Source organism: Electrophorus electricus, chromosome 6 (genome assembly GCF_041902795.1).
Source record: "Electrophorus electricus isolate QZ-2024a chromosome 6, ASM4190279v1, whole genome shotgun sequence".
NCBI classification, from domain to species: Eukaryota; Metazoa; Chordata; class Actinopteri; order Gymnotiformes; family Gymnotidae; genus Electrophorus; species Electrophorus electricus.
In genome coordinates, this window is record NC_137502.1 from 12,245,310 (window position 1) to 12,272,103 (window position 26,794).

General features: G+C 45.1%; 1 protein-coding gene across 4 annotated transcripts in view; it reads left to right on the forward strand.

The window, feature by feature from the left end:
* The window catches only part of srgap1a (SLIT-ROBO Rho GTPase activating protein 1a), a 63,347-nt gene that overhangs the window by 7,728 nt on the left and 28,825 nt on the right, over window positions 1–26,794 (forward strand). For 2 of the 4 annotated variants that reach the window (XM_035525293.2, XM_035525295.2), the window contains exons 2-7: window positions 10,833–11,028; window positions 16,605–16,767; window positions 20,963–21,025; window positions 23,233–23,301; window positions 23,488–23,670; window positions 24,515–24,643. In XM_035525293.2, coding sequence (XP_035381186.1) covers window positions 10,833–11,028; window positions 16,605–16,767; window positions 20,963–21,025; window positions 23,233–23,301; window positions 23,488–23,670; window positions 24,515–24,643 — 803 coding nt within the window. The remainder of the gene's footprint in view (window positions 1–10,832; window positions 11,029–16,604; window positions 16,768–20,962; window positions 21,026–23,232; window positions 23,302–23,487; window positions 23,671–24,514; window positions 24,644–26,794) is intronic. The other 2 variants (XM_027009681.3, XM_027009682.3) reach the window with 1 other exon arrangement.

Here is a 26,794-nt window from a genome sequence, read left to right on the forward strand (position 1 = left end):
CCGACATCTCCCTTTGTCTGTTTTAGGCCTGATTGATTGTGACCAGAGGCAGAGGTGTGGCCCTGGCCGTTATATATGCACACCGGACAATATGGCGCTGCCCCTGGGTAGCCAGCAGTAAGTCCCCCATGTTTCCAGTGGCTGCCTTCGCCTGCGGTGATGTGGCGAAGTGTTGGCCATGGGATCTCTCTATTTTACGCACAACAAAGCGTTTCTTTGTGGTCCTGGGTTGGGGGGTAGCCACAGTGTTTGGCTGAGATCGGCTACACCCTCGCCACAGGCCAAAAGCGGAGCTGGAGTTCGGTTTCAGCTGCAAACATAAGGGGCACTCCCATATAAGCGCCCATTATAAAGGCCCATTTGCAGATAGAGATCAGCGCCCCATGCTCATATCCTCAGTGCTACATCCAGCAGGGCCACATATGGAGCTTTAATGTGGTGTCTCTGTTTTCCATTGTTTTCTTGTCTTTTTTAATATAAGAAAAAACCTGCCTATTTCAGAATTCTTAACTTTTATTTAGGATGTGCCGCTGTCAATTTGGAATAGTTATTTTTGAAGTCATTTTGGAATATGGAGAATGTTAGGTTGTTGGTTATCCTTAATTCCCAGGAGGTTCCTATTAGAGATGTATCTTTACAATTCCAGTCCTCCATAGACAGAGCCAGTCCTCCTATAGTCTACTCTGAGCTGCAGATGGCCCATCCAGCCTCCTGCCATTAGACGGATTGGTAATCTGTCCCCATAACTAGGAATCCAGGAAAGTCCACACAAGAGGCCAAGCACAAAGAGCCAGATCACGATCATATTTTAAATGTTGGAGTCTCTCCTAGTCTGCAAAATTGAGTCAATTTTTCCATGATGCCTTCAGTGGATTCCCCCCATCAATTTGAACCTGCTGACTTTGCTTATTCTTAAATAAGTGAGATTTTTTGGCTGCCTAACAATGAATTCTCCTTTCAATAACTGCATGCAAAAAAGCTTTGTCTAGCTTTCAGCCTCATTGCACTTTGTACTTTTCATTTCTTCACTATTTATTTGGAACTAGAAATCTAAAATGACCAACTAGGCACAAGATTATCATTTGCTTTGCTATGTTCTTCCCACAAGCAGTCAAACTTCTCGGTTTTCTAGGGTCCAACTCAGAGGTTTTTTATGCCACTGCTCAGTCTGGAGTGCATTTTAGTTCAAATGCAGTTTGCTTTGTCTCCAGACATAATTATGACTGGAATGGGAACTGTATAATTCAGTAATGTCTTGTCTACAACCATGTAGTACCTTTGTCCTTATTTCACTCTGGTTCAGTTTCCCTCAGGCTGGCTGTCCATTGCTGTGGTTGTTATGTTTGCCTCCTGCTCCATGGGTGCGGCCTCGGGCATGGACAGCTGTTACTTTGGATATCTTGTGGCCGTTCCCATGTATTATTTATCCTTTACATCAGGTTTGGCACTTATCCCATAAGTGCAAGAAATTCCTGCTTTCTCCCAAGCCTTTGGTCAGGAAAGTTCCGCAGGAAGCTATCAGACGGCCTCCCTAATCATCGCTTTCCCCCCTTCGTCTCCTTTTCTGCTGATTGAAGGGTAAAACAACCCGGAGCACCCCCCCCCCCGGCAGCACGAGGAGCAGAAGTGGGCAGGCGCTACTCGTAGCTCCAGTGTCTTCTCTGTGTTTATGTAGGTCTGCACTTACCAGGTCTGTGCAGCTCCTTCCTGCCAGTGTTCCCAGAAGGCACAAGTCATATCTGTAATAGTTTTGAGGCGTGCGGGTGAGGGCAGCGGCGGGGCAGCGCGCACCAAAAATAGAGCGCGCTTGACACCGAGCTTGCCGTTAACACGTGGTGCTCCTGCTGCTGGCCTGGGACTCGAGTGCTGCTCCTTTTAGCTGGAGGAGAGCCTCTTGAGAAGGAGCTAGTAGAGACACTCTGCAGCTCACGCTCCTCCTCAGATAAGGGCTCGAGAAACATGCTGCGCTTTGTGAACTGTGGCTTGTTTTAGATCATTTTTATCAATTGTATCTTCACTGGGCCTGTCTTCTGGGCCCCTACCCGTCTTGAATTTGGCCATTTTGCTCTTTCAGTATCAGACTTTGTAGACACAATGGTTTTGCTTACAGCACCCGCACCTGAATGTGTGTGTGTGTGTGTGTGTGTGTGTGTGTGTGTGTGTGTGTGTGTGTGTGTGTGTGTGTGTGTGTGTGTGTGTGTGTGTGTGTGTGTGTGTGTGTGTGTGTGTATGTTTTGCTGCTATGTGAAACACGTCTCTGTCTGTCACGTCATGTGATGTCAACGAAGCAACGTCTCTGTCCAAGCTTGGCTAATTTGCGGTATTTAATGATGTCAGTTGATGAATGGTCCTCACACCTGGTGGCACATATATGACCACATAGTACAAGTCTGGCACATGAGAGAGACAGTGGACAGTCTTGTTAATTGTTAAATCTGTATGGCTCCCACCTACAGAACAGGCCCAAACACTGTCTTCAGCATGACAAAACCCTACACTATACCTTTCTCTTCAACCCATCTCCAAAACACATGCCCGATGCTGCTTTAGGTTTACTTTAGGGGTGAAACATACCCAGCAAGTATGCTTGCAAAGTAATTTGCATACCATTTGAAGTAGAATTAACCACAGATTACATTTTCTTATACTTTGATGTAGTATGTATGTATAGAAAAAAAAAACTTCTATTAAAATATTATAGTAGTAGTGTATTAATTATAGGTGCAATAAATGGAGGTAGTGTACCTTAAATGAGTCAAGGCAGTCAATTTCCTAATAGCATGAGGGTACTAAAAGCCTGAGCCTGCAGATCAGGGTCCTCGAGTCCTGCAGATCTCTAGGAAAGAGGGGGGCAGGCAACAGAGGCAGCAAACATCCCCAAGGCCACTGTTGCTCCAGAGCAGGAGGATGTGGCTTTTCTGTCACTTCTTTCATATTGCTTTCCACTGTAATTACCTGGGAAACCGGTCGCTCTGAGACCTGGCCTCTGCAGATTCCTGGAGCCTGATTGGTGGAAGAGAGGGGTTGGTGGTGGGGTTATGGTAACCATTTATAGCCTAGGAAGGCCGGTCAACACAGTGCAGTCAAGTTTGTGGTTTCAAATTCTATCTGTGGATTCTCACCACACACTCTGGTTTAACAGAGGGAGATGACCCCCGACAGTCCAGTTGACTGTTGGTCAACAGTGTGTAAAAGAGCAGTTAGCATGCCCTGATGTTTTTATCATGTTTATTTGGTTTTGGGAAGCTTGCTGGCCCAATCTTTTCTAACCAGTCAGAAATATGCTGAACTCTTCCATCAGACAGAGCATCACATCCAGCATTGTTGCACTATGGTGTGTGTGTGTGTGTGTGTGTGTGTGTGTGTGTGTGTGTGTGTGTGTGTGTGTGTGTGTGTGTGTGTCTGCCTGTGGCTCGTCTTCCAGCTGCTCCTATGAGATAAGAGAGTTTCATTCACATCGGCCTGACCTCTGTAAAAGCCCTGTCCTGCAAGCCCAGCCTCTCTTCCTTAACCAAGGCTCAAAGATGAAGTTTTTCTGTACTTGGTGTGTGTGGTGTGTGGCACGATGTTTTTGGAATAGTCTGTCCTTTTTGTTAGCTCTACTAGGCTTTACAGCGATTAGAAATGCCTCCTAATGGTAAAACTATCCACAAACATGACATAAGGTGATGACTCTTTCTCTTTGGCTAATCATGTCTACTGCTTCCTCTGATGGAGAGCTTTAACTCTCAGGAAACAGCCACGTCTTCTACGGCAGGTATCATTAGATCCTGCTTACTGTTTGGATCAATTTGACAAGATCTCCAGAAGAATCCTGTGGGCTTCCTTCAGTCTTCTGCACTTGTGAGGTTGCATTAGTGCAGCATGGTGGATCCTCTGACACTACTGCATGCTTCTCCAGTATAGACGCTGCCCTTCCAGGCTTGCTCTGTTTCTCATGTGGCCCATTCAAAGACATGCTCTTCTTCATCCTCTTTTTTTCTTTTCTTTTTTTGCGGGCAGTAGTGTGAAAGGAGGTGAGGATTATGGAGATAGGGAGAGGGGGTGGGTGGGCCAGGGCTGTTTCTAGGTAGGTCTATGGGAAATGTCCTGAGGTAATGGCTGGGTAATGCCCCCTATGTGGCCTGTAGGTATTCAAGTCCCATTGTTTGCCCTTGAAGTCTGTAACAGAGAACAGCAGTGTGCGGTTTTGAGGTTGTCTTCTTGGCCCACATGCTGTTCTGCTGTGCATATTTTTGGGTAAATAGCTGCAGTCCATCTCTGGTTCATGTGCAGTTCTTTGCCTTGCAGTGCTTCTAGATGCTGCTTCTCAGTTCGGCATTATTTGCATAATTTGTAAGTTGTCAGTCATGTCTGTTCATGGTTTTAAACTATAACATCAGTTCATATTCAGTCAAAAATAATATAAAATAAAGATTTCATGCACACAAAGCAACATACAAACAAATGACTCAGGCTGATGTCTTTAGGTGACATAATGCTAGATAGACATTTCAGTAAGGACCATTGTTCTGCTATCTTTTTCATTCTACAAAGAGGCAAGCTGCAGGACCCATCCCGTACCAAGGGACAAAGGACCGCAGATCTTTACCAAGACAGAGCGTGGAAGAAGTGTGATAAGATGTAATATTTAGTTGCTTTAGAGCAGAGGGAATTAAGTTTCAAGTTGGGTTTATTCGTCACATTACTCTCTAGCATTAAAGAACTCTGGCAGGCGTGATCTGATTAGACCAGCCACTGTCCTAATGTTGAACAATACGCAACCTGCTCTGTGATGGTCAGTGAGCTTTACCTCTATAAGGGCCTGAAACAGAGAATGATGGGAATCAGGGAGGGGCTGTTCAATCTAATCAGCTCAAATGGATGATCGTTTGCTACTCTGAAGTGATTAGCCTGGTTAGAGAATGGATGCATGGGCAGTCTCTGTTTTACTTTTCATAACTTCAGATGTACTGGATATGTTTAAATGGGTAGCTAAAATAGTTAGACTTTTATTCAAACACTGTGTAAATCTGTTCCAATGAATAATGTTATGCTTTTTGGTGCAGCCCATCATTAGGGTGGTGATTCTCAGCCATTGCCCTATTAAAATCTATTAAGAGTAGTGCTTTGAATAAGAAGTGCTCAAGTTGCTATCTGTCTAATCTTCAGGGCATGCTGGGCTCACTGTAAGCTCCATTGAGCCTGGCACAAAGAATATGACCTCTCTGCTGTGTCAGCGCTTTGGCTCCAGGGCTCCTGGGAGCATCAGTGTTTGGTGGTGTTAGGTCAAGCCATGGGACTCTGTGTCTCTCTTTGTCCATTCCTGCCTAGACTGGTGATGGGTGTGGGGGGTTGTGGTGGACTGAAATTCTTTGCTTATATCAGAGTCCACAAACATGCTTTCTCCAGATTGGCAGAGGAGGAAATGAAAAAAAAACAAAGGAGCCGCTTGTGGAGTCTCAGGAGAGCCCACTGACTGGACACCTTCAAGCCAATAACAGGCTGTATGTGGCGGAGAGCATGTACAGCACATTTAGAGTACTAGCTGGCTTTAGAAAACCCCAGGCTGATTGATTTTGTTTTGGGGCAGGCTCTAACTCCATGGATCAGAGCATCAGACCCCAGCACATTGCAGGGCTATCTTTCAGATGCTGGGAAAAATTCCCTGATGATTTGTCCTAAATAAAAATTATTAAAACAGAGTGGAATAAATTTCGATCTTTGGTCAGACTTAGTTTGGGTTGCCTAAGGCTACCCTGTGTGAGATCCCTTGGTCCTGCTAGGCCTCTGACTTCTTTCATCGGTAGGTTACAGGGTGTTTTCTAAAGATTTTTCTCACTTTGAATAATCTCTGATTTTTTTAGGAGCTGCATGAATGGTTTCTTAATTACCAATAAAGGGGTCTGTTTAAGAGCATCTTTTTTCCTGTCAGACCTCATTTTGATCTCAGGAGTTTGGCTAGGTACATGAGTTTTAAGAATGGGAGTAATCTTTTGGATTTGTTTGTAATGCGTTCTGGTTTTTAGATGCCAAGGAGGGAAAACCTAACTAATTAAAGGAGAGCAGCCAGTTTTTCTCTTCAGATGGGTTTAGCTCATAAAGTCCAGGACTTGCCCTGGCAGGTTCTGGCATCAGTCCGGCCAGCAAGCAGTTTTCCTCGGGAGGCAATCTGATATTCATCCCCCTAATCTAGCCCTCCTTGTAACTGTTGATAGATGTACCTATGAAGCTAAAATAACCTCCTGGTGATGGAGATCATCGGAGTGTCACTGTGAGATCCAATTTTATGCGAGCTTTGGCAAGTTGTTTGATGGTCTTCGGTTGTTATTAAAATATAAAGCACAAAGTGAGGTAGAACTGCTCTGGAGTTAAGTAGTCTGTAAACCCAGTTTTTCCTCTGTGCATGTATGCTCATGAGAATGTGTGTATATGCACATGCATGGGTATGTGTGCGTGTGCTTGCAGACGTTTCAGGAATCAGTAATGGCCTAATAGCCGCGAACACTCTCCTGAGTGTCGGCCCTGCTGATCTGCGTGAAGTGGCTTAGCAGACGTGCTGTACTGTGGTAGGAAGTCTAGACTTAAAAAAGAATCCAGGCCTCATGGTTATTTTTGTTACAAACCATCACAGCCACCAAGAAACACACTTTAAATTGGATATTTTTAGAGTCTCTCCTGGTGACCTATTGTTCATAATAAAGCTGTAGTGAAGCGTGGCAGGGTGAGCGCTGGGTCTCTTGGAGAGCTCTGGGGTTTGACACTCTTGTACTTCCCAGTCTGTAATGGCAGCATGTGATAACTGTTTCCATATCTTACTTAAATCAAAGCACCCTGACTGTCCTTTCTTGTTTCTTTTTTTTATTGAGTAAAAGTCTCACGACTCCAAACCCAGTCATTATCAGGAAGCTGCTTTGGGCAAAATTCCCACAGTTTTATAAAGTGGTTTTCTTTCTTTCGCTCATTCTTTCTTTCTAATTAGATTACTCTACCCACCTGAACACCCACTTACCGCCAATAACTGCTTTTAGGCAACCAGATTGAATAAAGGTTAAAAGAATGGCATTTCCTGATGACATCATAGGCATTTCAGATGGTAGATGTGATATTACTCATTCCCTTTGGGTCCAGTAGATAATGGAAGAGTGGAAGAGCTGACTCCTCTATGAGCGAGTGTGTTAGGCTTCACATGCCAAAGTCATGATTGCAGTTCGTTTGACCACACTGAGTCATTTATGACTCTCTATTACTATCACTAGCTTTACTTAGGCCGTAAGCTCTGGGCAAATGTGGCCCAAACTGCATTCTTCGCTCAGTCTCCCAGTGGAAAGCAGGATAAATCAGGGTGGTGTTCTAAGGCCCCTGCTGCATGCTCAGAGAGGCACTCTCCAGGCAGGGTTAGAGAGGCTTTCCCCAGTGCGGGGGTGCCCGGGGCAGGACAGTGTGGTCATGTCTGTTCCTCGAGATGTAAAGGCTTGCATGGTGATGGATGGCCTGGGAAAGGAACAGAGAGCTTGTGGATATGAGCCATGGGGTGGGTCAGCACCCAGTCTCTGGCACCCAGGCTACTTAGAATGGGCCCATGTTGTTAGCTGGGGCTTCAGCTGCCCGTCTACCTGTTGTTCTCGCAACCGAAAACAACTATGGGTTATGTTCAGTTTTGTGCTTTTTGTTGTAGTGCTTTTACTTCCTTTCCACACTTGAATCAAAAGTTGTTTTTTTTACTTGTCTTTGTAACCTGAATACTGCTGATGTGTGTGTGTGTGTGTATGTGTGTGTATGTGTGTGTATGTGTGTGTATGTGTGTGTATGTGTGTGTATGTGTGTGTATGTGTGTGTATGTGTGTGTGTGTGTATGTGTGTGTGTGTATGTGTGTGGGGGCTGTTGCCCCAGGCAGCATTGTTAAGCAGATGGTGGTGTCTTGCTGGGTGGCGCTCTGTCTTAACTGTGCCGTGCTGACAACTGTTGCTATTTCAGGTGTCACTGATGGGACTCTCCATCACAGGGCTTTGTGGTACAGCAAAGCCCACTCTGCCACTGTTCCGCACTCAGAGCCTCCCACAGCCAGCACAGAGTGTGCTGCTAACCCCCACCAAACCCCACCCACCCACCATCAACAGCTGGGAAGGGGAGCTTCTCCAGGACCTGCATCCTGCCATGAGACTACAATTGTGAAGCAATCTGACATTACAAATGCATTCTGATGGTTCTACATTGTCATTCTTCCCAACTGCATGTTCCAGGGTCCTTGGCAAAAAAGCAGAGAAAGTGCAGCTTTTCTTTCCTGACTTTTAATGTTTGAGAAATCCGCCATCAGTGGATCAGGAGAGTGGCCACTCTGGCCCACTGCCCATAATGAAAGAGGTAGTACTAAGATTCCTTTTGTTTAGGGTGTTCTTTAAAGGGATGTCTAGTCAGCAGAACAAAAGGCCTTTTGGTTGAGCATCAGTTGTAGATTTGGTGTCCACTAAACAGACGTGGTCTTGGGTGGATGGTTCTTGTAACTACACCCCATCATTTCTGACAGTGTCTCTGATGTCTCATGGGATGGGCTGTATCCCCATGCCAATCTCCAAGCTGTTGGCTCATCCGGTTATGCCCCGCCCCCACGCTCTCCTTCATGTTCAGCTCTTCTCCTGCATGGCGTATCAGTGTAGCTCTGATTACTAACTTCAGAGCCAGAGGGATAACAGCTCATTTGTCTGGGCTACTCTGGGCTACACTCTTCTTACATGTCTTGTTTGTATAAGATGGGACTGGTGCACAGGTGTTTTCATCTGTGTCTGCGTTTGAAGTAGATCACAGGGGGCTTTGATCATAATCACACACACACACACACACACACACACACACACACCCGCCCAAACCCACCCAAACCCACACACTCAGATCCCTAAGCAGTATGGCTTTGCACAGATGTTTACCATACAAATGACTTCATGGGTTGAGGAATGCACTATGTAATCACAAAGGGTCACTTGATAGCAAGAGGTGATGAAGGAAGTGGGGACCAAGTAAACTTTACACCAGCACTTTGAAGTACTTCAATATATTGTATACATAAACAAGAACATTCTCATCCCCACATACTCAGACTGCCTACTAGTTTTAGTAGTTTTTGTTTAACCTTGTCACCTCTTTCAGGTCTGTGGTGTGATTTGAACAGTTGACTATAAGAGCCATCTGGACAAACTTGCTTGTACTTCAGTGACTTGGTAACTGGAGTGGACACTGAATATCAGATCTGCTGCTTGAATGTTCTCTGATTCCAAAACTTCCTGCATTCGACACTGTTTGGTCACAGTGTTTTTAACAGAAATTGACTTGTGTTGGATGCCAACCATTTTGAACATTTGATTGGAAAGTGGTCCCACATGAGTGTCCTCCATGGCAGCACATCCCTCTGGTTTCGCTAGAATAGTTTGTGATCAAGGTTTCTTTTCAGAGCCCAGGTGATATCTGAAGCAGAGTAATTTGACTAATGTCATGGATTGTGTACTTTGTGTCATCAGTTTAGTGGTTTATTAAGAAGCTCATGGCAGTTCCTGGGTTAAATCCTCACTGTTGTCGACTAAATTTAGCAACTGGTGTTCCGTTACAGTAATCTGCCTAAAAGCTTTGAATGAAGTCACTTTCTTTTTCCCTTTTATCTGAAAGTATGTACCCTCAGATCATCCCATTAATCTATTACCTCCCATAGTGGAAATGTCAGGAGCAGATATCCTACATTATGAGAAATACATTAAACATGGCATGCCTCTGGAAGAAGGGAGGGGCTGTTGTGACAAGAAGTGTTCTTAGTGTATGGTGTACAGTATAGAAGACCTGCTGCAGCTTTTAATGAGCTTTGTTTTTTATGAAAGATGGTGGTTTGGCTGAAAAAGCTCACATTGAAATGTAGCCAGACCCAAGCCTGAGCATAGCCATCCATCCTGGAATCACAAACAAGCAGGCACACAAGCACATACATTCATACCTACATTTACAGCATTTAGCACTCTTAGCCAGAATGACTTTTGAAGGTGATTTTGTTGTTTCTTCACATGGCCAAGTTGCTTCTTTATTCCGACTGCTGATGTTGCTCACAAATGTCAACATCAGTTCCCGATACCCTTTGTAAATAGCTAGCTACATGCCCACAAACTTTTCTCAACCCACCGCATTCAGGTATTAATAAAGGTCTCACAGACTAGTCGATATGTTTTAGGACACAATGTGACTCCCTGTGAACTATAAAAGTGAGTAAAATTTAACAGCTACAGGCAGTGATCTCGATGAGGTTTGAACAGGCTTTTTGAACAGAGTTTGTAGACATGTAGGGTTAGCTAGCTAGCTAACTACCAATGCTATTATCATTGCTTTTGACTTCCAGCATTTGTTAGTATCGTTGGTGGCTTTTGTCCTAAACTAAAGAGGCAAAATTTGAACTCCAAACATGTCTCGACTGATTGACTTCATCTGGAGCAGGTACATTTTAATTTTCCCAGACCTATTGCTTTATGATTCAGTCAGGTAAATACTGATCATAGTGGAACCGGATTTCGGTACCCAGCCCTAGTCAACAAACAGGCAAGGCTGCTGCTCTGGGAGGCTAATGAGTATCACTGCTGGCTACAAAGGTGCTCAGTGACAATAAACGAGTGCACAGGGTTGCAGCTGTCCAGCTGCTGCATACTACACCTGTAGAGCCCCGGCACCCTGCGGCCAGCTCCACAGACAACATAGTTTTCACTCATAGGTGTGTACTACAGGAGTACTGAGTCTCAGTGGCTACCTTTTATAACAGTTTTGACTGAAGCGGGTCATCCTCGTGTGTGTGTGTGTGTGTGTGTGTGTGTGTGTGTGCGTGCAGAGATCCGAGCTCAGCTGGTGGAGCAGCAGAAATGTCTGGAGCAACAGACAGACATGCGGGTGCAGCTGCTGCAGGACCTGCAGGACTTCTTCAGGAAGAAGGCTGAGATTGAGACGGAGTACTCCCGCAACCTAGAGAAGCTCGCAGAACGCTTCATGGCCAAGACCAGGAGCACCAAGGACCACCAGCAATACAAGTAAGTGCTCTGTCAGTGCTTGACACACTCTGTTGATGGTTACTTTTCTGCTCAGTTTGTGTAACTATCTCTTTCTACCACAGTATTTTTAATTAACTAATTGTGCACTTCCTGATTCACTAGCAACAGGTACTTCTGCATATGGATTAGAAACGTTACTGAAATGTGTACAACATGCTTATTGTCAATCTCTGCCTTGGCTTAGGAATGTTCATTTCATTTAAAGACTAAGGATGGATATGTAATATGATTCTACTTGTCATCTGTTATCCATTTACTAAATGACACCCCCAGAAAATTGCATTTTGAAAATTGCATTTGATGCCACACTGTTCATTTCCTTGTCTGACCTGGCTGAAATGGATTTTTCACACCAGTTTAAAAAATGTATTTATTCCTTTATGAATAAATAAATGCAGGGGAAATGAGGTGCAATATCGTGGGAGGACAGGCATGACTGTTGGGCCTCACACTATGAATCCATATTCATGCTTTCCTCAGCCCTTTTTAACAGGTCTTTTTGTTTTTTGTATTTTCTTCTCAAAGAGACAAAAATCAACATGAAAAATGGATTGTTCTTCATCTTGACTTTTCATTATTGCCCTTTGCCTCTCCATTCTAAAGCTTATGTACTCTAAAATGAAGGATTGTATGTTTCTAGTGAAGACCACTATAAAGGTAGTGAAGGTTCTGTTTCCATATTAGTCCTTTGATTTATGTGGTTATTACTGGGTATAGCAAGCATGGGCACATAACTGAACATTAGTGTGGATATTGCAATGACTCAAACCATTGTTTTGGAGACTGGAAACATTTCTGGATTACAAGAAAAAACAAAAATCAGTTGTGACTCCACTCAATCCTGTCTTCTCTCAGCATTAGACTGTAAGAATCTTTACATGTTTTACGCTGAACCAGTATATTTCTTTTCAGTTCATAAATATCCTTCAGTTGACTGTAAATTAATGTACGTTTTAGAAGCAAGTGTTTGTTGACAGTAAAAAAGCCCTTCCCATATGGGAAATATTGGAGCCTGACGCTGCTGGACTGTAGCAGTTCATTTCTCCCTTGGAGGTTTTCTGATGCTGCTGGACTCCAGCTGTTCATTTCTCCCCTGGACTTTTTCTGCGGGTGGTACAGCAGTCAGCCCCAGCTCCAGGGCGCCAGACCCGCTGGAAAGTCGACATGCATTAAAAGCGAGCCTGCGGTCTCATTTCCTTTCCAGAGTCCGCCGCTGCCGAGAAGACGGGACCTTATTCTCGCTGAATTTGAGCTAGCAGCAGGGGGAAAACTCCAATGCGTGTTTGCCCTGTGGCATGTGTAAATAGAGCGGGTGGCTTACTATCCACCCTGACAAGTCCAGCCCGTTGCCCTGTGCCTGGTCTGAGACGCGGCAGTGCAATGGATCCCCAGAACATGGGCATTCTGTCCGTTTCACTGCCTGCTCTTCAAAGGCTTGCAGAGGCTGTTAGTTGCTTGGTGAGGGCTAAAACACCCAGCAGTGCTCTTGGTGAGAGGGTGAATTAGCATTAAAATGAGTGAGCAGATTGGATGGTAATTAGGTGGAATTTCTGCAGCAGAGCAGTGAGAGCTGAGGCGAGAGTAGCTCAGAAGTTTTTAAAGGATTACACTGCCTTACAATAGACTTGCCTCAAAAGGGCATCTTTCTTGAGAATCAAATGAAATAATATTAACAAAAATAGCAAATCTTTCTCACAGTCTGAAGGATAGACCTCTTGCCATGACTTATAACCACATACAAAGGTTACCATGTAACCCAGGTCGCTGTACTGGGGGAAGGATATTCTTAAGGTTGAGCCTTGATGTATTGTTTAAATGCACACGTCCATATCTGTAATCTGCAGTCTGCACCACTGCTTGCCTCTGAGCTGCATGTGGGGACTTAACACGGGTGCCTGCTGTTTACATCTGAACCTCACGAATCACATGTGCGGATGTGCAGAAAGCAGCTTGAGGAAGCATGGTAGAGAGTTCAAATACACTGGCCTAGCTCCTCCACAGCACTTTGCGCTGGGAGTAGTGCACAACATGGTCTCCTGTGAGTGCGTGTTTATGCAGGCGCCTAGTCACGTATCCCCAGCGCGCGCACACACAAACACCACACACAGACGCAAATGCGAACATGCACACAGACCAATAGAAAAGAGCTGGTTGGATCAGCAGAGCTTTTCTGCTCGGTGGTTTGTTTTCTCCTGTCACCGTGACGATGCGGTGGTCTGCTCCAGGGAGAGAGGGAAAAGAGCCAGACAGAGAAAAGGACAGAGAGAGAAAAGGATGGGGTGGGGGAGAGAGAGACACAGAGAGAGACAGCGAGAGGGATAGAGAGAGAGGGACAGAGAGGCTGGCTCAGAGGCACTGTTTGCTGAACTAACACATCAGGCTCTGTTTGTTCGCAGAGGTACACAGGGACAGCAACAGCGACGCTCTGATTATGTCTAAAATCTTCCTCCCACAGCGAGTGGCTCTCCCCCAGAGAGACCAGATTTTGTTTGCCTGGAGTAGAACATGTGCCAGGGCTTTGCACTGCTGCGGCACCAATGCAGTATAGGGGTGTTTTGGGGCATGTCAACTTTGTCCAGATCAAATGCCACCGGCTGCTTCCTCAATAGCTGCTATTATACGTATGATACTGTATTTATCAACGTGGTGTCTTTTATGGTCTTGCTGAGTCTTGATTGACTTTGGGCAGTCAGCATCAGAGAAGCATCAGATTTGGGAAAGACCCTATCATGAAAAATGCTCTGTGCTGCACTGGGGCAAAACCGCTTTTCCAAACTAAGGGATAGTCATCTTTAATCAGCAATGTCCAGTGTTAATTTTGCTCCTTTGTTCATGTAAGACTGTCAGAAAGTTTGAATTTGCATAGTCTTAGTTTCACACAAGCTTCCACCATCAGGTTAGACCTTTGACGGCATCGTATTTGTTCTGTTTTACTTGTGTGTCACTGAAGGATTTAGGAAACGAGTTTTTTTCCATCCTTTGCATGACATTGTGAACACCACAAACCCATATCCCTGTAGGTCAATGCTGTGTGGATGTGGAACACTTTTCATTGATGCAGACGCGCACTGGGAACATTCAGTAGCTTCTGGTATCGAGGCTAACCCTAGCACAGTTTGGGTGCTTGACCCATAAATGCTGTAGTTGTCAAAAAGAGAGGTCATTTAAATGATGATCCAGGAAACTGGGAGTTCAGATTTTGTGGCGTGTCATGTGACGTTGTTGTTGTTCCTGGCTGACCTTTCTCCAGCCTTGCAGGGCTGTGTGGCTGCATGTGTGAGATGTGCCAGCATATCCTGTGTGAGATGCAGCCGGGGCATCATGGGCTGCCCCCTGTCTCTGTGCCACTCTGGCAGGGCCGAATTGCTGTCCTCAATCTCGGTTGCTTCGACCTGTTATTTCTCCAGCAGTGGAAAGCACAGAGCAGCACTTCTTTGGCTTCCCCAGACTGGGTGCTAGCTGATGCAATCTGACTGTACATCTACCGCCGTACCTGCCTCTCTGCTCCACAATCCCCCAAACCCACTCACCACAGCTGAGCACTGAACTCATTTAGTCATCATTTTAGTCATTTAAAGTCTTTGATCAGCTGTCTTGCATGTTGAGTAAAGCGGTGGCTCATGCAGATTGTGCCATTGGTGGTTTGAAAGACAAAGACAGGAGAAATGTGTGCAGTATTTCAGAAGCTTTAGTTGGTTTGCGTTTTTCAGTGCTTGTCTATGTTCATAGAGTTGGAAATAAAACACTAGTATCCTCGATTTAAATGCTGTGGGGTGTAAAATGTATTTGTTGTTTCTTCTGTCACCTTGTTTTTCTTGTGGTGAGCTGCATTAGTAGGCTGTCCATCTTTCACTGCCTAATATAGGTTAGATAGAGCTTCATCTGACTGCCATGTCTCCTCTTTAGCTCTCACCAGCAGTGCTTAACTTTGCTCCATGCTCTCCATACCTTCCTCTGCCTGATGGGCTAAGAACAGTATGCCTGCCCAAGAGGCTGGTGCAGCATTGGGCAGAGATTTATGCAGCCTTCAATCCAGCTGGGCATGTACACGCTCCCATAACTCACACTGCAATCTGAAAATGCAGTGGCAGCAGTCATGTTGTGAGCCAACTTTTCTGGGCTTTTAGCTCAATTAGGTTATCCGTTTGATCCCGCCTGGCATGACTGACACTGCCCCCGTCCTGAATTCTTAGTTTTGTCAATGGCCCAGGAATGTTTCTCACCTCTGCCGCTTTACGTGTTTGGTTGTTCCACTCTAGAGGATTGCTTCCTGTTCCTGTTTTTCAGGGAATGGTGTGATTTGCAAAAGCATGCTAACATTTTTCCTTGGCTACTCAGGAAACAGGTTCCAGTCTCTCTCTCCCTCTCTGTCTCGCACTCTTTCATGCTCTTGCCCTGTCTCTCACACTGTTGCTCTCTATCTCTTTCTTACTCAGTCTCTCACTTTCTGTCTGTCTGTCTCTCTCTCTCTCTGTCTCATTCTTTCACACTGTTTGCAAGGCATGTGGATGTCCGTGTCATGCAGTTCAGGGCTGGGCCACGGATTGGCCAGTGGGCCCTCAGCTGCTGTGTTGACACGTACTGCCTGTTTTACAGGCCGATGTAAAGGGAGACAGCAGCAGAGAGGCAATAGAGAGGGACAGCTTATAGGCAGTAAAAAGGACAGCAGAGCCCCAGGCTGCTTCCTGTCCCTCCAAGCCAGCCTCCTTCCTCAGTACTGCCATATTAAAGTTCTGCTTTACATTACCCTGTGGAAGTGGCCCTAGACCCAGAGCACGTATCACACAACTGCTGCACCTCGACCTCTAAGGTAGACCAGCTTTAAACTGTAGTGTGAGCTTTTATCTTTTATTTTTGGATGTTACTTTTGGCTTTTCCTTGCCTTCAGTATAACCAGTGACTTCTCAAGTTCAACCAGTGACTACCTTCAGTTCAAAGGACAACAAAACTTTGTTTTCTAATTATGTCCTGGTCTTGACTTGACTTAAAATTGCTTTATAGAGCACTTAGGCAAGGGAAGGCGAGGCAAGATTATTTGTATAGCACTTTTCATACACATAGGCAATTCAAAGTGATTTACATAAACATATGAAATTAAAATACTGAAGAACTGACACCACAGAAAGGTTTTTGCCCAAATAAAAAAAGAAATAAAAGGTTACACTAAAAGGTATTTAAATGGAATCTAAACTATATAAATATAGTTGATTTAAATATGAATTAATTCGACTTAAAAAAAGGATTTAAAAGAGGGGAAAAAAATGATGAGGTTATATTTAACACTTAAATGGAGGAGTTGAAAGTGCCTGTGAAATACTGGCAGATCTACTTGAAGCTCTCATAAAACCTTAGGATGGATGAGGAAAGGTGCACAGAGAACTCCATCAGAACTGTCAGTGGGCTCCTTCCACCTACAGGAACACCACAGATCCTAATCTCGATACACAGACAGACCTGTCTGCCTGCAGGAGCACTAACACCACAGCCTTTGACAGTGGGATCTAATTTACTGATGTTTTTTACTTTTTCTTTCTCTCTCTCTCTCTCTTTGACAGGAAAGACCAGAACCTTCTGTCCCCTGTGAATTGTTGGTATCTGCTGCTGAACCAGGTGCGGCGTGAGAGCAAAGACCATGCCACACTCAGTGACATCTACCTGAACAATGTCATCATGCGCTTCATGCAGATCAGCGAGGACTCCACCCGCCTGCTCAAGAAGGTTGGGCCCACCTCCCCTCCACCTCTTCTCGCCTCTTCCTCACGCTCTGCCCTTGGCCAGATCAGAGACATGTAAAAACCTTGTGCTTCTTTGAGGACTTTCTGTTTCTTGGAAATCATTGGTCGTCAAATCTGCTCTCAAATGTCCAAATATGGCCTCGTGTGCCCTGGGACAGGCGTCCGCTGCAATTTGTTCCCACTGTAATTCCTCCTTTTGTTTGTGTGGTTTTTTTTTTTGTTTTTGTTTTTTTAAGTAATTCTCACCATATCCCTCTGTGTGCTCTATAGCCAGCCCCATGCCAGCTCCATGCAGGGCACAGCTGCCCTCTCTGCAGTCATCCCTGTCTAAAGCCCAGCGTGGGGCCGACTGGGGGTTCTGGGGTATGCGCAGTCTCCACGCCTCTCCAGACCCACAGGGTGGATCCGGCCAAATGGCATGCTGTGGTCGTACTCCATAGGGCCCCTGGAGGGAAGCCCTAATGTCAGGCCACTCAGACCTTTTGATCCTTGCAGCATGCTGGTTGAGGCGGCGTGGCCCTGTGTGGGCAGGGGGCGGGTGGAGACTCCCACACTGAGCACACCCTCTCACACAGCCCAGTTGCCCTAGGCCACCTAAGAGCTAAATTACAAGGCCTAGATGTCAGAGGGAGATGGCTGTTCTCAGGCGAGGCTAACTGAGGGGTTCCTCTGGGGCGTTCTCCTGTGAGGCCCTGAATTTGGAGGGGTGGCTATCTTGGGAATGTAAAAATGGTACCACCCGTGCAGGCGTTCCGCTTCTGCTACAGGTTCACACATGATGGGACAGTGGTTATTACTGTGTATGCTGAACGACCTGCTATGACAGAGCAGCAGATGTGCCGTGTGTGTTGCACAGCTGTTCTTCAGCACTGTGAGTGCCTGATACTGGAGCCCCAATAAAGGAGAGCTCTCAGGCTCCTCATGACTCATGAGTCATGACACTAACCCACAATGTTTGTTGACTGTTGACTTCTAGACTGATGTCTCTCTCTCTCTCTCTCTCGCTCTCTTTTTCTCTCTCTCTCCCCACTCTCTGGGTTATACCCCTGAAGGTTTTGCCTGTGAGGGTCAGTCATTCCTAGCGGGGTTAATGTGCCGTGGTCTGTAATCAGTGACATTGTACCTTTGATCGTGACGTGGTTTCAGTTATGAGCCCCACCCACATACCCTTCTTCTCACCCCCACACGTCCTCCACGCTCACACACGAGTGCTAATATTCTAAGCATTAAAGGCAACATTGTTGTCAGAGATTCTAAGTAGGTGTTTTGTAACTTGCTGTGTGCTGAGTGGTGTATAAGCACAATAAAGGGTTTTGAGGATGTTGCAAATTGGCAAACAAATTTTATTCATCCTTTTATTTATTTTTGCCCTTTATTTTACAATTTTACCTTTTCCTCTGAAAAGGTTCCTCTCTAAAAGTTGTTTTTGATTGTGTAGTGGCCAACACACAAAACAAAAGCTGCTTCTGATTTGAGAAGTAGAGATCAACCCCAAAGGTACATACTAGTGCTGTCAGACATTTAGTGTACTGTGCTATATAGTAGTATATAGTATACTGCGCTATACAGTCACTGAGGTGATAGAAAGTTATGCGTCCCAGTATGCATACAAAAGGTAAATTCTGTATTCCTTAATTCAGCCTCAAATGGAGCTTGGCATTTCTGGAATGCGCAACCCTGGCAGAAGCACATTTCCAGTGTGAAATTCCTTCTTGGTTGGACAGGGAGCATTTGGTGTTCATTAATTATTCGACTAGCATTCTCCACACTGGTGGGTGATTTATGAAAGCAGTGTTCCAGTGGGAACTGAAGGTGAATTTTCCTCAGTTTCCCAAGCCCAACAAAGAGCTGATTTAGAACTGAGTCGAAAAAACAGCAAAAACACTTTTTAAATCCAAATTGTTTTTGCAGATTAATTTCCAGTAGCCTTGTTTCAGCAAATAATATTTAGTCATTGTAATCACTGATTACATGTGGGTTTTGTGGCTGTAAATTGCTATGAGGAGGTAAGATAGTAATTGGTATCATGTACATTTCAAGCACAAATGCAAGCAAATATGAACAAGAAAGTTCTTCTGTTGTTGTTGTTGTTTGTTTGTTTGTTCCTTTTTTTTTTGTTGCAGTATGACACTAAAAAGGCATTGGGTACAATAGATTTTAGGAAGCACTTAAGCAGTACCAGTGGTTGAACACCTCATTTGTAAAATGGCTCTCCAGTATATAGGCCATTCCCTGCTTGAGGAAGTGACTGTGTGCTGAACATTTGACCTGCACTGATTTGTGATTGGCTATGTGATTTGTGATTCTGGCTTAGCATCTGCCCCCGTTAGCACTTTGCTGCTGTATTATGTAGACATTTAGGATGAAGCTTGCCAGCCTTTGCTGGAGAATTGTCCAGAATCGTCTTTGCTCTGGTCCTGCTTTTAAAAGCATAGTAAACCATTGTGTCTTCTTGGTAAGTGCTGACCCATCAACTTTTTTTGCAGTCCATTAGTCAAGGGTGGTGCATGGTGTGTTCGCTGACTTCATAGTCAGCTTCACACCAGGAGCTCCATCCAGTAGCTTGCAGGACGCGCGTGCAACAGCCCAGCCCTTCGCCACCCCTGCCCCTGCTTCCACAGCTGGGATGCATGACCACTTAAATAGGCTCAGCCACCTTGGTCTGCTGCACACCCCTCACTCGCTGCGTGCCACTGGCTGGCCGACAGGGGAGGTGGAGGGAGGGCAGGTAGGTGCCTGATCTGGGGTCAGGCCGAGGAAACGCGGGGGCCCTGGCGCAGAACTGTGATTAAGCTCCTCCCACTCCTGACTTTGCCAACATGCTTGCATGAGGTATATGATGTCATTGAGAGGAAGTGTCAGGCTATTGCATGGCTGAGTGCTTGGAGCTGACAGACGCTTCACACCCAACACTCACCTGCACACAGGTAAACCTGAGAAACTGAGGGCGAGAGCTGCATGAGGAGGGGTGCAGATATTTACGTGGATTGGACTTCTGACCTCCATGTGACACGTGGTACCCGCAGTATGCTTATGTTCTGAAACCCTAGCTTTAAATTACAGAGTTTGCCGAGGTGCCTGACATAGACCAAACCTTCACAACACAGCTGTGTTTAAAAAAAGATAATTAGTCATGGAACAAACGGAGGATCATTCGAGTTTACCCATGTTATTAGAAGGGTCTGGCCTGGAGATATATTCATGACAGTAGAGGAGCAACTGACATGCTGACTCCTTCACCATTTGCTGGGAAAGGCTGTAATCAGAATTGGCTGAGTGTAGCTCTTGATAGGGTTAGTGAGAGACTGGAGTACGGTGTAAAGCAGGAAGACCTCCCTGCAGCACTGCTCAGACACACCAGCTGATGTTTGGTGCAGCAAATCTCCAAAACCAGTGTAAGCCTGAGCACCTGTGCTTGAATGATGTTTCATAATAGTGTTGTAGTTTGAAGTTCATTGTGACTTGTTCAGTATGTTTTTGTTTTTTTGCTTTGTCATTCTCTCCTTTGACTTGCTTATTAGGTATATAGACCTGGCTCTTGTAAAGCTGCTTTGAGACTGTAGCTGTTAACAGCACTATGACTAAAACTGAACTGAACTGAATTAAATTTTCAGTAGTGGGCTCCTGGCATGTACAGGTGTTTTAGTTTGTTTCTGTGTTGAAGGCATGTGGCTGGTGGCTGTACTCATTTGTTTTGTAGTGTTTTATTTCTGTCAGAATATGCACTGTTGAGTTATAAATCAGATTTCAATTTCAATTCATACTAGCACATGCCAATTAGATAAGTGCTCCTTGTGGAGTGAAAATTAATCCCTGGGACAAACAGCAAAGCCTGGCTTCACTGTTTTAACTGATTTATTGTTATAATGAATGTAGAAATGTTCTACATTTATCAGTTCTGCTGATTGAATATGTGTACTTGCATCAGTTGGACCGGGTGATACAGGTCATTGTTTGTCTCATTAAGCACCTTCCGTGAGAACACACACACACACACACACACACACACACACACACACACACACACACAACCATGTTGAGAGCTTTGTTCTGTTTGATTTACCAAGGACAAAGCAGCTGTATCAAACCTTCTGTCAGTTGCTGTGAAGAGGGCTGATAACAAATTCTTTTATTTTCTCTCCTTCTCTTTCCATGTCTCTGACTCCCCCTCTTTCTAGAGTAAAGAAATAACCTTTCAGCTGCAGGAGGATCTGATGAAAGTCCTCAATGAGCTCTACACGGTGAGTGTTACGATAGCTTCCACCACTGTCTCACTACTAACCTGCTTGTCACAACCGCCCGTGCTCTGCATCTGTTTCTAAGAACACATACTTGCCATTCAGACGTTTATAGTTGGCAAGGCAACAGTCCACGTAAGCCAGCAGATGAGATCATACTCCTTTCTGCGTAGGGATGGCCGTGATGACCGCCAGCCTTACCTGCCCCTCTCAACAGAGCTGGTGTGGTCTTAGGACCCAGCTGGCTCTAACCCCAGGCTATGAGCAGCTATGAGCATTAATAACTGCATCCCTCTCTGCACCATAAAAAGACATGTATCTCTGTCCCTCTCTCCCTACCAGATGCGCTTGCATGCTAACGTTCTTATAAGGCACTTGTGCACAGACGAACAGGCCCCCGTGTTTGTTGGCCTGTAACGTTGACAGCTGTACAATTACGTGATGCTGGCTTATTATTCCGGCAACGCTCAGACGTCCGTGTCCCTCCCTGAGTGCTGGCTTTAAGGAATCCAAGCCCAGCCTTTTGTTTATACGCCACTTGACTGTAATTCACTGTTAAATGAGCGCCATAATTTGAAAGGATCCATTTACCTGCGGTTGCAGCTTACACCGCAGCCATTGGGCTGCACTCTACCGCCTCTGTATCTGACCCAGCTCACAGACGTCCACAGTCAAGTAATGCGCAGCAATAAATCAGTATCACGGCTGTTGAGCAGAGCAGATAAAGTGCTTCCTGTGACCTTGTAGCTTTGGATATTGTTCCTCTGGCCTTGAATGGCCCGCCTGTGTTGTCACCATAGACGTGTTGCCTTGGTGTACGGGCTTTGTTTCCTTCACTCTCAGGGACTTCATAATTTTCCTTCACATGAGGCCGTTCTGCTCAGTTATCTTAACTGCCGGTGGAAGATTGCAAGAACACTGCAGCACCTCAGTTGTTACATGGAAGCTTCCTTCATGTTGTGCTTCTTTGAGTGCATTGCTTGCATTACTATTGCTTTTGCAGTCATTTTGGAGGGCCTTGGTTTTCGAGTAGCGTGACATCTCCTCTTTGACCTGTCTTAACCTTTTGGAAAGGAAGCACTCCCCTGGGGCTGTTGCATCAGAAACCCTTCCCCCTCAATTCAGGCACAGCCACAGCTAGTTAAATAACAGGTCTTGCCATCGCTAAAATTGGTCATTCTAAAATGAGAAATATAAACACAGTTCCAGTACAGTAAGTGGAGAGTGAGGCACAAGGTTTGGTCAGCCACCATGTTTCCAATTACACAGCTCTGGACAAGAGAGGCAGTAAAGATGTCTGCTGTAGATGTCTACTGAGCGGGTTTGTTTTGATGGCCCTTTTATAGGTAGGCTGTGTTTTGAGTCTGCTTGAGGGTTTAGTGTAGCATGTATTATGATTATGGTGATTCGGTGCAGTGGTTTTGACACGGCCTGACCCTCTCTGACCCTTCACTGCTCTTGGGTCAATACCTTTATGGAGACAGAGCAGAAGACCTGAAAGCTCATCAACACAGCCAACGTTAAACTTAATATTTAATCTAAACTAAGTTAAAAATCTTTGACATTTCTCGCCTTCAGCCTTTTCAGATAATTTTTCAGGTTCTTTTGTCCTGTAATATATTCCCCATACTCTTAGCTTTCATAAAATGTTTTTTATTATTTTTAAAGCGTCATTATGGCAATTAAACACACCGTCTGTCTGAATGCCTGTCACATATCATTCTTGGTTCCATTTAAAGCTACTTACATTGGCATAATTAACTTCTTGATACCTGCTTCATACTCTCTGAGTCATATCCTAATGCATGTTATTGAAGTCATTCTAGCATTGCTAATAGCCCACTAACAATAACAATGACTCACACAGTAGGAAACAGCTTTGGGAGCACATTGTGACTATGACCATATGGCTTTGTATGTGTGGGATCTCCCTTCATCCCTGAGATCCTGAAGGCAGTATCATCAGTCAGATTGGTGACATGTTGCCTCTTCTCTGCTTGAGATGCCTGGGGTGATGGCATGGCTGAGAGGGAAATGAGGAGTCCCTCTGTGGCTCGTTAGGGATATACTGTTTCTCATATGGCTGGAGGGGGAAATAGGAATGAAATGGGAATATCAGTCTGTGTATGGTTACAGTAACTCTACACTGTATAGTAATTCTATGCATGGCATTTCTCTCATCCCCCCCGCCCCCCCCCCCCCCCCCCAAGCTGACTGTGATGGCACTTGAAGGTCAGGCAAACATGTGGTTTGGTGATCTTCAAGGAGTGTTTAAGAATGTAAGCTGTCATACACACGCTCGCACTCATACAAACATGCCTGCAGCTGTAGAGGCAGGACAGTTAAAAGTGTGAGAAGTGCACCGTCAAATACGCATCAGCTCGAAGGCAATAAATTGTGGCACTCGAGTGTGGATGACCTGGCTTAAACTTTGACCTCTGACTCCCACCCCTCACCCTCTCAAGGTGATGAAAACCTACCACATGTACCACACGGAGAGCATCAGTGCGGAGAGCAAGCTGAAGGAGTTTGAGAGACAGGAGGAACGGCAGGGCATCCGCTCTGGAGACCCCGTGCTCAGCATGCGATCCGAGGACAAGCACCAGAGGCGCAGCTCTGTAAAGAAGATTGAGAAGATGAAGGAGAAGGTACTGGTCGCCAGCACGCCTCACTCCAGACTTCCCCACGCTCTCCTGGGGGCTCATCTGGCCTTGGCTTCCCCCACTCTGATTGGCCCAATCCCTGTTGAGGATGACCTCAACAGGGATTGGGCCAATAAGGTTTAGAGAACTTTAGAATTTAGAACTGTATAAATATCCTCACACTATACAGTTTGAACATCATATAGCAGTATTTAGAGGATACATCAAAACCAAAACCGCCTCAGTGCTTAGTTGATACATTTTTTTTTAACCCTTTAGTAATAACAAATTTTTTTCTCTTACCACAACTAAATATATGAATGCTATTCATGTTCTTCTCGTCTCCTTCGTTGATGTCACTGAGGCTAGACTTGTTTTAGATGGCAGGCCTTGTCCTCCACAAAACCAGCGTTTCAGTGAGAAGGCAATGCTTCAAGCTGGCCTGCATTCCCTTAGACCCTGTGACTAATGGCTGTATAGCCCTGGCAAGAAGTGTGCTTTTATTTCTTTCTTTGACTCCTCCTGGAATGCGGGACTGTGGACTAGTGAAAATATGGAAGTCACGGTCTATTACTCAGTCCAATGCCGTTCCATGACTAAGTCACTATTACCGCTGGGTGGTGAGAAAACCCAGGAAACAGCAACACACCAGAATAGTACCGGAATAGTATCAGAAAATATTTGTTAACGTTTTGATGTCTTACTTCTGACTCCTGGTTTGTTGTATTTCCTGAAGGAACCATCCGCCAGTTACCTTGGTCCAGAACTGAAAGCATGCAGTATGCAGGACTTTGCTTAATATGCACTTTTCCAATCTATGTGTTCTCTCTCTGTTTTTCTCGCCCATCAGAGGCAGGCCAAGTACTCTGAAAACAAGCTGAAATCGATCAAAGCTCGGAATGAGTATCTGCTGACGCTGGAAGCCACTAATTCTTCTGTCTTCAAATATTATATTCATGACCTGTCTGACTTAATAGATGTAAGTACTGAGCCAGTGCAACCATTGTAACGTCTACATTAAAACGTGCTGTGCTTGACATGTAGAGCAGTTTAAAATAGAGCTCCAGAAAGAACAGCCATGTGGCTGCTGTTTTTACTGCAGCCAGCTGGGGTAAATCTACATCTGTTTGTTTTCCTTTTGCATTCACTTTGATCCCAGTATATGCTTCAGAGCTGTGTCAGGCTGTTTAAAACTGAAGCTCATAATACTTTCACTTGCACTTTCATACACAGCAAAAGGAGTCTTCACAAACATTTCACATGAAATTGCATTTTGTTTAAGGTTCTCTTCCTCAGAGAGCAGTACAGACCTGTTATTGAAAGGCAGTCCCCGGAGGCTTTGGAGATTTTAATATGTGTGCTGGGAAGGAGTGATGAGTTTAACAGTGTCTCTGTGAAATGAGTCGAGGGAGAGGGGAGAGAGTTCAAATTCAGGGAACAAGTGACACTCACTTCCCAAGAAAGAAGCAGTGAGGTTGCAGTACTGTGGGTGGACAGTGCTAAGAATCGCATACACTCCATATTGCTTCTGTGATTTTGATCTTCTTCTTATTATCATCCACAGGCCTTTTAGAAGGGCTGTAATTACAATTCTGTGACATGCTCAGTTATAAAACTAATAAATACTTTATAGTTGTCTGCAAAGTATTCGTGCATGACGATTTTTAATTTTTTTTTGTCTGTGTGGACAGAAAATGTCTGTCCTTTAAACCCAATTTTTGTGAATTACTTGAGCTTCTCTTTTAGGTCACATGAGACCCCGTCGAACATTTTCCTGGCACTGTTTCTCTCTATTCCCAGTACTGCAGCCTGAGACCCAACTGGCCAAATCAGTTATTTATAATCCAAGCATTGGTCAAATATTATTTTTCACCTGCAAAGCAAATGCGTCCCTGTGGGAGTCTGAGAGGAAGTAGCGCTTTTGGGTGACACGTTTGCATTCGGCTTTCAGGCCATGGCAGTGTGACCTTGCTTCGATGCCTAGCAGTGGTCGGTCAAACGCCCCCCAGCCCCCAACTCCACCTGGCCAGCCAGAACCAAGCTCTGCTTGGCCCGTTCACTTCGGATGCCTCTAGGATATTGCTGCTTTGCCTGAGAGGGAGAGCGAGGGGGGAGAGTAAAGGGGAGGGAAAGTAAGAAGGTGGGAGATACTTAAAAGGAGAGGGAAGATTAAATTCAGCCATCAGGCCTGAGGGGAAGTGTCTGCATGACTCAACTGCCTGTTCCACTGAAAGCATGTGCTGCTAAACCACATCAGCAGGCTGATCTCAGTCTTGTACATGCACACGCGCACAAACACATACACGCACACGGATGCCACACACATGCATGAGTGCACACAAACTCCCTCCAGTGTAATCGGTGACACAATCAGTTTAAACAAGATATAAGCACAAAGCCTATTATTATAACTCTAATGAGCAAATTTAACTCAGAATAAAAATATGTAACCTGTCACTGACAAAAAAACTTAATGGGGTGCTGGTCGTGATACTCGGACAGGCTTTTTAATTCCTGTCATGTTACTCAGTGTAAGTGCACTTGTGTCTTTCTTGGTTTCAGTCCCGATTGCAGTGGCTTGCTCTGGGTCTTCAGGATTCTGCTCTGCCTGAATCAGAGACAAAATATGATGAATATTGCCTCCCAGGCCAGACCAGTGTGTCTGTAGACCAATCACCCTTCAAGGCCAAGTGAAGTCTGTGCATGCAGTGTAGATCTCTCACCCAGGATGAAGTCATCTGATGCTGGGTTAAAGGCAGGGACCTGATTACTGTCAAGGCCACTAAGACTGAGTCATACAGCCCTGCTTGGCGCATACCTAATGCTTTAAAAATGTCCGCTAGCTGTGCCCAAACTTGCGTTGATAATTCAGATGTGGTGGGGGGATGCTAGTGCTTCAATTTATAGAGCCATATACCTTGTGATGACAGTGGAGTGCAAATTATGTTATGGAGTGTTATGGAGACTTTTTGTGTACTAAATGCACAATAAGTTCCCAGGTAATTAGCACGTTTGAAATGTGAATGCTGTTTGAGTACAGTGTGTGCGCATGTGCATGTGTGTGCGCATGTGTGTGTGTGTGTGTGTGTGTGTGTGTGTGTGTGTGTGTGTGTGTGTGTGTGTGTGTGTG